Source organism: Microchirus variegatus (assembly GCF_963457635.1).
Source record: "Microchirus variegatus genome assembly, chromosome: 12".
In the NCBI taxonomy this organism is placed as follows: domain Eukaryota; kingdom Metazoa; phylum Chordata; class Actinopteri; order Pleuronectiformes; family Soleidae; genus Microchirus; species Microchirus variegatus.
Window position 1 is genome coordinate 4,190,957 of NC_139813.1, and position 13,255 is coordinate 4,204,211.

At 40.0% G+C, this 13,255-nt stretch overlaps 1 protein-coding gene across 1 annotated transcript; it reads left to right on the forward strand.

Moving 5' to 3' along the window:
* Positions 1–6,467: 6,467 nt before the first annotated feature.
* ndufaf4 (NADH:ubiquinone oxidoreductase complex assembly factor 4) lies at positions 6,468–12,096 on the forward strand (the record flags this gene model as incomplete). The annotated part of the gene is made up of 3 exons (XM_083898276.1): positions 6,468–6,612; positions 6,769–6,860; positions 11,475–12,096. The coding sequence occupies 3 exons, from the start codon at positions 6,468–6,470 to the stop codon at positions 11,778–11,780; spliced, it is 543 nt and encodes a 180-aa protein (XP_083754402.1). The 3' UTR covers positions 11,781–12,096.
* Between the last annotated feature and the right edge of the window lie 1,159 nt (positions 12,097–13,255).

Genomic DNA, 13,255 nt, shown 5'->3' on the forward strand with positions numbered 1-13,255 from the left:
ACAGACATAATGCCCCCGTACACAATTGGATTGACCTACAATCAATCAGACCAATGATCCGGATGCAGAGCGACAGAAAACGTGTCAATGTGTTTGTTGTAGTTTCCTAGGAGCAACGGCTATCTTGTGAAGGCATCTAACGACTTTTGTCCAAGGAGCTCCGTGGAGCAAGTCGCTTTAAATGGAAGCCACAGCCAAATCCAAAGACAGCTGCTCTTCGTTGGCTGCCATGTTGGATGTACAAAAGCTGCTAGACAACAATTCCCTGTCATAATTGTGTTAAGCCTGCCTCTAGGATATCAGGGGGAAAGAAAGGATTCTGCAGTTGGCCAAAACGTGTCCTTGCCAGACATGTCTGCAGAGCAAAATCAAAATCCCTGCCAGACTCGGCCGAACTCACCCAGGCTACCTCATGGCACCAAATCAATATTTGATTGCTTTAACCGTGTATATGTTGCTCGAATTATTGCCTGCACACCTGAATACAACCTAACAATATGAAAAGAGCCGCTTTTCCAATATTCCGATTTCGGAAGGTGCTATGCCCTTGAGTTCACTGAAAGATTTTTGATGACTCACCCTGCCCAAACTCGTACTATATCATGAAGATCTTTGGTTTGACTCTTCAAAACATGTGCTAGGTCAGGCTGATGCTTTCGTCAGTGCCCCTGACCAATGCACTGACCTTCAATCTGGAGTGTGTCCTCTTTTATGACCTTTCCTAGTAGAAGATGGGTCAAATGTATAGTACAAATTTCCCCGTGTGGATGAATAAAGTAAGAATTGTGTTGCTGTGTCGAAGCTGTAATTCCAATTAAGTGCTATTGGCTACTCCAAAGGCCAGTCAAAATGGAGCTTCCCTTGCAGCTCGTTTTAACTGAAAATAACAGAATGCAGAAGCTACTAGCACTTTCAGAGCCACTTACTTTAATTTTTCTTTTGTCAGTTCAATGAAATAAATCCCTGGTCTTACTGCTCATTCACTTTGAATGGGACAATGCCTCCTTCGCTGAACTGCACGGTGGATCCGTTGTTTTGCTTTGGTCATGCTGCATGTAAAAGAATAATTCTTTCCAAGCAGCAAGTACCAACCAATCAGGTCATGTTATGCAGATATCCCCACACAAGCACTAGCCGATAGACTCGTGTTAATGCTCAAAATACTACACCATACAAACAAAGTTTTTATCTGTGCATGGTCACTGAGCAGCTGAGTGCTTGGCCAACTTGTAGAAAAAACCTCAAGATTTAAAAAAAAAAAAAAAAAAAAAGTTGTTTAACCTCATTTTGTAATTTTTGAATCAGTTTTGTCGATTAGTGACTTAAAATACCCAAAATATTCTTCAATACTTGTCAGATCTAAATTATAGATAGAATAGATAGAACAAGACAAATAAACAGCTGATTCCCAATAGGAAGTGAAGATGAAACCATGTCACCTCTGATGTAATTAAGCTTCTGTGGAGCTTCAGAACCGATCTGTGTGTGAACTCTGTTCTTCTCGAGGTAAGCCACTATGACACAGTCGCCTCCGCTGTGCTTCACAGTTGTCCTGTCTACTACAGTTCACAGAAATACAATGAAATGTATATAAAGTACATATATATATATATATATGTGAAAGCAAGATATATTTTTATGGTTTCTTTTTTTTTTTTTTTTTTTTACAATTTGTAAATAAAAAATTGCCACATGCAGAAGTGAGTGTGTTTACTATATGGAGCACTACATTCTCAGCAGGAAAAACTAAGAGCTGCAGCACTTGTTGAGAAATGAAAACTGCCTTTTAACTGGAAGGTTGTTGGTTCAATTGCCTGCAGCAAAGCTAGTGTAAACCAGCTTTGACTGGTCCTCGTGACCAGAAATTGCTAAATAAAGACAGACCATTCAAGTGACACGTATACTTCATACATATACTTATCAAATTGCAGGTTTGCAAATCTGTATGTGAATCCAAAAAAACAAAACAAAAGCAATCGCAAACGTTTGATTTCAGTGGAAAAACTGTGCCTCGTTTTGTTGTTATTCCATTTCTCAGACAAACTTTCTGTTTGCTCTCTGCTTTACACCCTGCTCCATGATGACATACATTTGTTTTGTTAATTTTGATCATAGTCATCGCAGCTCCTCACTCACTAGTCTGACTCCTAGGTTTACTAATGTGAAAGGAACAAAAAAAGCCCCCCATACCTCTCCTCAAGAAGAAAGTGAAGTAAAAACAGAGCCCTCTGGGTTGTTTTGCTATGATTTTTGCCTGGTGGAGGAAGAGGAGGAGGAGCGACTGATTTACTGATTTATAAATGAAACCTCACTGATGAAACACACTCAGGCTTTGTTAATGTTTGATATCTGTACTAATACAACTCCAAGCCCACAAAATCAGAGGCCAGGCCTTTTTTTTTTCTGTTAAGATTTTATGCACAGGTTGAACAATGACATACTGCCATCTGCTGGTCATATAACTAATTAGCTTTTATAGAACACTTCAACTTCTGGGATACATATATATATATATATATATATATATATATATAAATATATATATATAATCACACCGCAAACTTTATTTAACCTCCTTAGACCCGACCTTTTGTTTGGTATGCATTTTAAATTTTTCTTTGCTATTTGGGCTTATTGGGACCTGATAAGTATAAAAACTAAGCATCATCTTTTGACATGATGTAGTTTTTGAGAAAGATGATGTCCACATATGGGGACACTCGGTCTGAATTTCCATAGATACAATAAACTCACCCTTGTGTAATAACAGTGTAATAAAGTGCAAAACACTGTATTTCCAATCTGAACACAGCAATGTTAACACATATGAACACGGATAATACTTGGCTGCGAGATAGTCACATATCGTTTCACTGGCAGGTGTCTTCTGGCTGTGTAGCATGAACCAACGTCATCAATACCGGTTTATTGTCATACCACTTCACTACGCAGATATCACTCCACTGCTGCAGCTACCCGATTCTTCATAACAGTACCAGTCACGTACACTTTCTTCTTCATCATTTGTTCCACACCTTGGATGGTTGTGAAGAACCGATCCCAGTACACTTTTGTAACAGGATGCAGAGTTTGAGACAGACAATCGATGACCAAGCTTCCCAAACTCAGACCCTCTGGTTCATCGACCTGCTCAAGCAGTGCATGTGCACCTTGATATATGTCAAAGTCCAGCACAATGCCATCTGCTGTAGCACAAATGAAGTTCTTCATGCCAACTGGGTTTGGCTTCGTTGGCAGATATTTTCGACATGGACAGGCTCCTGTAAAATTTACAGGAGCCATTTAATGGGATCATCTGCTCATCAGTAGACACACATTCAGGTCAAGACTGACACCTGCAGCCTTTCAGAATACGATCCAGAAAAGGCCACACATCCTTTCTTGGACTGTCCTTGAGGGTTTGGTTCTGGTGTTAGCTCTTCAGGGCAGTCATTTTAGCCATCAGCCTCAACCTGCCATGACGGCACCATTTGGGAGTTTGTGATATGGCATTGTCATGGTCTGAACGTTAACCGCGATTTTTACTACATCGACGTTTTCGTCCCCTGCTGCGTTCAGTGCTGTGGTATTGGGTACTCATCCCCACTACTGGTGGGGTTGATAGTCAACTTCCTGCACAGGATCATCGATATCAGACAAATTTTCCACCTCTGATTTGTCCCCAAAAATTTACCCCAGTATCTGCTCTGCTCTTGACAGAGAAATACGCAAAATGAAGTAAAATCAAGAGAAAAATTTAATAAAAATCTATGTAGATTTATTTACAAAACATATATATATATGTTTGTATTGTTGTAAAGTATTGTTTTCCACTAAAATCTTAGCAAACTACATTTTCATTCTCACATTTTGTTGCTAGCATTTTTGCTACATATTAACATTTTCAACACAACTAAGTCCCTCTGTCCACATACGTGGACATCATGTTTAGCGAGTTAGTAGATCGTTACTTTTCCAAACTTCTGTCAAATTTGCATGCCATAGCAAACATACAACCCTTTTATACATATCTGAACAAGAATCAGCCGTGAAATTTCATTCAAATTTTTACCCGGTCGACGTTTGTGAAGGGAGTTGACATCTGACCCTTCCGGTTGTTTCCCAGCCATCTTGAATTTTTTACACTTCTGACACCACTAGATGGCAGTCTAAGTGTCCACGTACGTGGACATCGGGCCAATTTTATGATGAATTTAGTTTTATAGTATAGACAACCCAAAATGTGAAGTCCACGCATGTGGACGCCAGGTCTTAGGAGGTTCATCAATGGTGCACTATCAGATCAAATTAAACAGCAAACCTAAATGACGACGTAAAAAATGAGAGGCTTGCTCTGGGTGGCGCTGTAGAGCGAGTGTCTGTCTAATATCCAACTCCAAACCAACTTCACTGCGCAGATGCTTGCACACCAGTTTGTTTGTTGACATTTGTTTTCTCATTCTCATCGTAGTCTACGCTGAATCCTAAATGGTCTCACACAGCGGACTTAAAGCGGAGGTAAAGTAAGTAGTTTATAGTGCCATCTAGAGGAGAGGCTGAAATTTACAACAAAGATCTACTCATCTGCTCACCCCCTCCCTTCCCTGAGCGCTACGGTATCCGCAGCTGGTCAAATGTCGTCCTCATTGTCTTTCTCCGTGTCAGCAGATGAGGTTCGTGAGGCGAGGGAGAGGGCGAGCTACCGCGGCCGTAGCAGACGAAGTGGAGAGAGTGGAAGTGGGACTTCCGCTACAAGTAAAGAGATGCTTGTTTTGTTCTCTCGCGTTTGTCCTTACAGGCTCCAGTAGAAACGTGGCGTCTCGCTGCTAACAGTGGCTATGCAACCGCGGCCCGCGACCATGTTGTTTTACATGACTTGACTTGAAACACTACGAAAATGAAACAAAAACTATTATACAGCAACTAGACAATGCAGGAGCTCATAATATGTATAAAAAGTGGATTTTGGGTCATATAAACCCATAAATACTACACATTGTCCCTTTAAGGCCACACCAAGCCCACTTTATACTCCTGCGTAAAGTGCTCTACTTAGGTTACGCAGAGCCCTCTGCGTCGTCTCCGACTGCTCGAAATATTTTCTTTACTTTCTCTTGTTTAAGTGTCCTGCGTAGCCTACGCAGAGCAATTTACGCAGGAGTATATAGCCCAATTTATACTCCTGCGTAGGACAGGCTGAGCTAAGCTGCTCTGTGCCGTCTCACAGTGCGCACCAAGCGTCCACAACGTCGCTGCCAAACTATAAATATGTCATATCTTAATACACACAGCACATGTTTGGACTCTAAATGGACAATTTCTCGAGAAGTATAATCGGCCTTTGTACATCTCTGACTGCGTAATGCGTTATCCGACTGCTTAATCACGGAGACCCCTCGAGCCTTCATAGTTCTCCGTCGTGGGGTAGGGGTCAGTAGGGGTGGCTATGCAAGGTTGTTGTGCTTTTGGCTACAGTGAGCAATGGTGTCCGAGAGAGAAAGAGAGAGAAAGACTGTTGTTGTTGCAGCTGAATAACATTGAAACAGTGGCTGTTTCTCACTTTTCTGTGTCACGGAACGCAGTTTTAAGATAATTTGAGGTGAGAAATTAGCCATTTAGAGTCTAAACATGTGCAAATACGTCATATCTGAATACACACAATACATGTTTAGACTCTAAATGGCTAATTTCTTACCTCAAATTATCTTAAAACTGCGTTCGGTAAAATACTGAATACCGTTGCATCCCTAATGATTATATAAATATATTACAGAGTTTAAAGATTATAAGATATTAAGATTTTAAAGATAATAAAGGATATTCGCAAGCTTCCTCTTGAGATACTTGTTTAAACCAAGGTATGTGATCGGAGTGGTGTTGAGGAATTTTGACTTTATTTATTGCTCCATCTTAATCTAATTTCACAATTATGTGAGGTGTGAGAAAGAGGATGATGTTGAGAGAGCTAAAGATTTAATTGGGAATATATCTGCCTCCTGGGAAAAGTCTGTAGCTGACTTTGCTTGACCTATTTGCACCACTACGTTTTAATGTTGATGATAATGGTGTTACATTGAGAGCTCAACATTTTCACACATGATACTTGGTATAAAAAAGTTTGAGAACATCTGCTATAGACAAATATAAGTGTTCTGTTCCATATACATACACGAATACTCAGAACTGCAGAACATCCACATCATAAAGAAAATAAGTTCCATAAAGGCATAAATCATATTCAATAATCAAAATCTTTAATAATGTCTTGATATTAAATGTTTGTAAAAAAAAAAAGTACACACTTGTTGTTAGTAATATGTAGTAGTATGTAGTAGGATGTAGTCATCCCAGCACTTGGTGTCGCTGCTGTTTAATACGTTCGCCTTTTTTTGCTTTGAAACAAATGAACCTCCTCGATCCCCGTCGACATTTTGAATATGCTTTATTGACAGCGGTCGCACGGTCTAATGTCAAACATGGGGGCGCGAGTCGCGCGTATGCTTAGGAATTTCAACCTCGAGAACCGAGCATTTCGAGAAATCTCCAAAACGAAGCCACAGGCAGCGCCGCGTCACGCGGTGAAGGAGGCGCCGTCTGCCGCCGCCTCTGACGGTGAGTGTGGAAGCTCGGCCGCCGCTGCTAAGTTGTGTAATTGTGTGCTCCTGCTCTCCTCTCCGGGGTCACACTCACAGCTGACGCTTCCTCCTCACACTAAACAGTAGTAGTTTTCTCATAAGAAGCTCAGAGATGATGTGGTTTGTGTTTCAGCGGAGAACTGTGTTCACCAGAGGAACGACCCTCTGCTCAACCTCCTCAGGTCTGTGTATGTGGAGTCCACGGATCCTCCAGCTGCAGCAGAGGTCAGTGGGACACTGACGTTTCATCATGAATAACTGTGATGATGATACTAGAAGACTATACCTTTTTAGCATTATCATACAATAGTGAAATTGATGACATGTTGAAAGTGTTCACAATAAGTTAAAGGTGCACTATGTAATAAATATAATGGCCAAAAATTCCTCCTAATATGTCACAGAGGACCAGGAATAATGTTCATATAACAAACTGAACTCACCAACAAAACTAGTACAACAAAAATATCTGCATTAAAAAAAATCTTTTGTGGACAGCAAAGTTATGTTTATGTTTATGTTTTGAAATCATGTTTTGGCATGAGGCGCCACCTACCGCCGTCTACCAATCATTGCAGTCAGTAGAGTCTCAGCTGCAGAGCAAACACTGGTTGCCAGGTACGTCTGAGCTACAGTGGCGGAGAAAACGAAACCTAAAAGGTCTATATAGGACATGCTTCTGAACGGAGGAGAGAGCTGACAGCTGAGAGGAATTTCAAAACGGATACAGAATTGGCTACTCTTGAACTATTTACACAAACACTTATACTTATGTCGCCGACTGATTACCTGATTCTGATCACCGGCTGAGCCTCTCCTCCAGCAGCCGCTGCCTTCACTGCCACAACGGATTTACAAAACTGAGGGAACAGTTTAGAAATCTGAGGGAACTGAGGGAGACTTAGCCAAATTCGAGTCCTCTTTAGGTCTTTGCATGTATATAGCAATAAACTATATAACGTTATAAAAGGGGAGGCAAAAATGGAGGACAGTTCTGTCAAATATCATGCATAATGTTATTCCCTAGTCAACAGCTAACATAACCATAAATTATAATACATCTTGATCTTTACTGAGAGAACAGAAATGTGTGTCTCAGAGCCACTCATTTATGATAAAACACTTGCCATAGTCGTTGACAGACGACACACCGCTTTGGCAACCTCGACTCTGGAGGGGAGGGGGGAGTGGGAGGCGGGTACGACATGCCGCACTGTTTAGAGTTTGAGTGTAGTAACCGTTTTTGGCCACATTGTTACAGATGGCGTCTTTAAAAATGGTGAATTTCCATTATCATTATAATCGCATATTGGGAAAATCGTTAATTTTATGCCAGTGACTTAAATTCTATCTAACTTTCCAACATATGGTCCTAGTGACTTATTGTGAAGTGCCACAAAGGGAACCTCCATATTTTTCTTGTCATTCTCATACCTCATGACTTATAATAACTGTATTGAATGAAATTGGAGTGACGAAAAAAATTGCCCTAAATGGACATTGAAAGTCATAGTCATTGAAAGTGCTCACATTTTGTGCATCATTGTCCAGCCAAGGATACTGTGACTGCAGCTTAGCCTGCACATGTGCCCTCTATGCCCATCAGAAGTAGACAACAACACTGATGGCACTGGCCCAAACTTACTTACCAACGCCTGAACATACTAGTCCTCCTGAAGAAAGAAGTTAAGTTGATATTTAGATAAATGTCTCCCTTGTTTGTTATGACGCCACCTACACTTTCATGCCCTGCATCGCTTGGTGTAAACGCAGAATAACACTAGCGGTGTTGTGGACACTAGTGTCCACTGTCTCTCTCCGCTGTTGACATGAGATTCCATGCAGAACAATGAGTGATGAGTAACATTAAGCAAGAAAGAGCAAATTACGTGATGTCTGGGAAATGCAAATTCCAGGATCTCTCTCACCAAAGAAAATGACAAAGACTGTATTTGAGAAAGTGGACACTGCGGGCAAAGCAGCTCTTGCACGTTGCCCTTGTCACCACATTTGGTCCTTTATGCCTTTATGTCAACCAACTTGTGGGAAACCTGAAAGCAGGATTAATCCTTTTCCATGAGGGAACTATGACCTTTGTATAATGTCAACACTCCTTTACAACTTTCTCGGCTACTTAAATTTGTCCTTCTTCTACTTTATTTGTTTATGCATCCGCCTTTCGTCCTTGTTTGCATAGTAAGCTTTTGTGTCAAAACTGCAAAATGTACATCAGTTTGAGCTGCTGTAGAAACATGTTGGCACAAGATGGCAGCCTCCACAAAACACATCCCTTGCTTAAAGTTCATACTGTATAAATGGCGTATTCCAAGGGCTGTGTGCGCAGAGGGTGAATCCACAAATCCACAAACACTCACAGGTTGATTCCAATATGGACATGCGTTTTGTTTTTAGCAGAAATCTTTGTGTACTAACGCTCTGCCCACATGGATAAGTCTCACACACGGATCCTTTAAGAGATTTAGGCCTCCAACAATTAAGCAAAACATCAGAGGCTTATGTCTAGATTTGCACTGAAACAGAAACCCAACCCAATGTAATGTGTATCATAAAAACATTATGCTGTTTGCTGTAACCAGAGGCGCAGCTTGTGAACAGGCAAGGCAGGAAACAGCTTGGGGCCCTGAGCTGATAGGGGGCCCCTGACACTCGGAGCCTGAGGGCTGTTTTTACTGAAATGTGCAGTGAGCAGCCGTCTCAGTCCCCCTTAAAAAACAATGGGCAATTTGCAATGACATCTCAGTAGGAAACCTCCCTAAAGGGGCCCCACCTCACATTAACCTGTGTGAAGTTATCGTTCTGCAAGTTGTAAAATGAAGAGGATTATTTACAGTGTAATGCATATCTTTTTTTAGTTTGTGTTTTTTTCTGTTATATACAGTATTTTATTGTTCTATATACAGTTGGGTCCATAAATATTTGGACATCGACACAGTTCTCTTTATTTTGGCTCTATACACCACTACAATGGATTTGAAATGAAACGAACAAGATGTGCTTTAACTGCACTTTCAGCTTTATTTTGAGGGTATTTACATCCAAATCAAGTGAACGGTGTAGGACTTACAACACTTTCTATATTCCCTCATTATTTCATCTTCAATGACACAGGTAAAAGGTCTTGAGTTGATTCCAGGAGTGACATTTGCAATTGGAATCTGTTGCTGTTAACTTTCTATATGAGATCCAAGGAGCTGTCACTGTCAGAGTGACATGCAAAGACATCATTAGGCTGAAAAATCAAAACAAACCCATCAGAGAAATCGCAAAAGCATAAGGTGTAGCCAAATCAACTGTTTGGAACATTCTTAAAAAGAAAGAATGCACCAGTGAGCTCAGCAACACCAAAAGACCTGGAAGACCACAGAAAACCACTGTGGTGGACGACAGAAGAATTCTTTCACTGGTGAAGAAAAAGCCCTTCACAACAGTTGGCCAGATCAAAAACAATCTCCAGGAGGTAGGTGTATGTGTTTCAAAGTCAACAATCAAAAGAAGACTTCACCAGAGTGAATACAGAGGGTTCACCACAAGATGGAAACCATTGGTGAGCCTCAAAAACAGGAAGACGAGATTAGAATTTGCCAAACAACACCTAAAAAAGCTGTTACAATTCTGGAAGAACATCCTCTGGACAGATGAGACCAAGATCAACTTGTACCACAGTGATGGGAAGAGAAGAGTGTGGAGAAGGAAAGGAACTGCTCATGATCCACAACATACCACCTCATCAGTGAAGCATGGTGGTGGTAGTGTCATGGCGTGGGCATGTATGGCTGCCAATGGAACTGGTTCCCTTGTGTTTATTGATGATGTAACTGCTGACAAAAGCAGCAGGATGAATTCTGAAGTGTTTCCAGCAATATTATCTGCTCATATTCAGCCAAATGCTTCAGAACTCATTGGACGGTGCTTCACAGTACAGAAGGACAATGACCCAAAGCAAACTGCAAAAGCAACCAAAGAGTTATTTAAGGCAAATATGGAATGTTATCAATCACCTGACCTGAATCTGATTGAGCATATATTCACTTGTTGAAGACCAAACTGAAGGGAAAATGCCCCAAGAACAGAGCATCACCAGGGATGAAACCCAGTGTCTGTTGATGTCTATGCCTTCCAAACTTCAGGCTGGAATTGACTGCAAAGGATTTGTAACCAAGTATTAAACAATGAAAGTTTGATTAATGATTATTTAGTTTGTCCAATTACTTTTGGTCCCCTAAAAAGTGGGAGGCACATATAGAAAGTGTTGTAATTCCTACACCGTTCACTTGATTCGGATGTAAATACCCTCAAGTTAAAACACATTGTTTCATGAAACACATCGTTTCATTTCAAATCCATTGTAGTGGTGTATAGAGCCAAAATAAAGAGAACCGTGTCGATGTCCAAATATTTATGGACCTAACTGTATGTATATTTTATAATGTGGGTTCTTTACAGTGTAATTTATTTTTTAATTAAGTTTATATAGTTTTTTAAAAGCTATTTACAGTATTTTATTGTTCATTACATTTATAGTTTCACATACTTTTTAATTTTAATTTTAATTTTAATTATTTATAACATAATAGAGAACACTGGTTGGAAGGGCCCCCTGGGAATTTTTGCTGGGGGCCCCTACAGACTCTAGAATCGCCTCTGGCTGTAACTCTAAAAAGAAAACTATCTTTAAACTGAAACATGTTGTAGTGTTAATAGTGAATCCAATATGGGTTTTGTTACATTAGTAGATGAATGAAGCACACATTCAACTGAAAAAGTTAAAAAAAAATTGTATCCTGCACTCATTTTTCCGTATCCTCAATCCTCCTACAGGCGTCAAACGAAATGACACATGGTAAAGATGCAGCGCGTCGGCCGCTCAAGTTCACTTTACCAGGAGATGTGTTCGGTCTGACGGAGATCAGGGACGTCCCTAAAGGCAAACTGACCATCGCTGAGGCCCTAAAGGCTCTCAGCAGCCACCAGCGTCAGCCGCGGACATGGACGCCAGGCAAGATCGCTCTGGAATATTCTCTCGACTTGACAGACACTAAGGCTCTTGTAGAGTTCTTCATCCCCTTCCAGGTTGAGATCATTTCTCCCAAGAGTGACAACACCAAACAGATAAAGGCATCTTAGGAGCGGGAGATGAAATGTGTCACACCAACTTCTCATATAAGTCATTCATTCGGGTTATTTAATGTCGATGTTTAGCTCCTTTGGAATTCCTGCACTCCAATAGCAACGCATTTGTATCCAAGAAGTTTGGAAATAGTTTGGGAAATCCTACTTTAAAGGAAAGTCATTTCATTTGCTTTGGAGAAAAATTAAAAATAATTTTCATGTTACTTTGTAACTTTGGTTTGTAAGAAGGGCTGGGTCTTGCTGCTAAAATCCTGATTTTATTTGGTATCGATTCCTTTTGTTATTTTAGTTTTGCATGGTTGTGAAAAGAGGTCATTGAAAACATTAAAGTTTACATCACAAATGACCCCAAAGTTGTTACATTGATGCAATTGTTGTTTAATATGACCCCTGTGTGATTCTACAGTGCAGCTGTAGATGATAATTCAAACTTAATGTGTTTAACTTTCAAAACATCCATCCAGCAATCACCATTAGACATTTTAAAGTAATTAACCAGTTGTCCAGCAGAGGGTGCTGTGACTGCAGCTTGGCTTCACACATGCCGCCTTTGTCCATCGGAAGGAGACCGCACTGATGGTATGGCCTACCAGCATGATGGTTTCAAAAATCAGATTTTTAGATTTGCTTCTCTTTACAAAAATTACAGTTTTGTCCCAAATTCAGAGCCTTTATTCCGAAAATATATGATCACAGAAAGAACTCAGATGAGACATTTATGGTTTGAAAAATGAAAATAAAACACTGGTTTTGTAATGGATAGCCAAAAGTTCAGTAATTCTTAAAAGTATGTGTGTTTTTATATATATATATATTTAATTTTCCGCATCTCTCACACATCAACTCTTGGTAATGAGTCTGTTCAAAGACAATGTCCAGATTATTATCAGATGACGACTGTTGGCTTAAGGCAGCTCACAAATGTTGGTTTTGTTGCTGTATGAAGAAGTTCTAAGCTGCTAATAACAGTCAAAAGTTTCTTTTTAAAGCAATAGATTTATTAAATTGGTATTTTGATCGGGTAGTTTAGATATGAAAAAAAATCTTGTTTCGTTGAACGATGTTGGCCTGATAAAGTTGCCAGTAAAAATGACCATGAGCCCAAACTTACTTGCCAACCCCTGAACATACTTGTCCTCCTGAGCAAAGATTTTGCCCAACAAAACATCTGAAAACTGACTTGCCTTAGTTTTTCTGGTGCTATATCATAGAGGGTAAAGTAAAGAACAAATCTGAAGACTCTGATGTTTGCTTAACGCTTAGCTTCACTGTGGCGACCATATTGTTTTAACATAAAATTGAAAAACAGGTTAATTTGTTTACATGGTACTTTTTATATTGTACTTATTGATATTTGTTTCAAACAGCTGACAGACAGGTCCCCCTCATGCATGCATTTGCACACTTTATGAAAATGAATTAATTTTACATTTTCATAAATTGATTAATAATTATAATTTGACATTTGC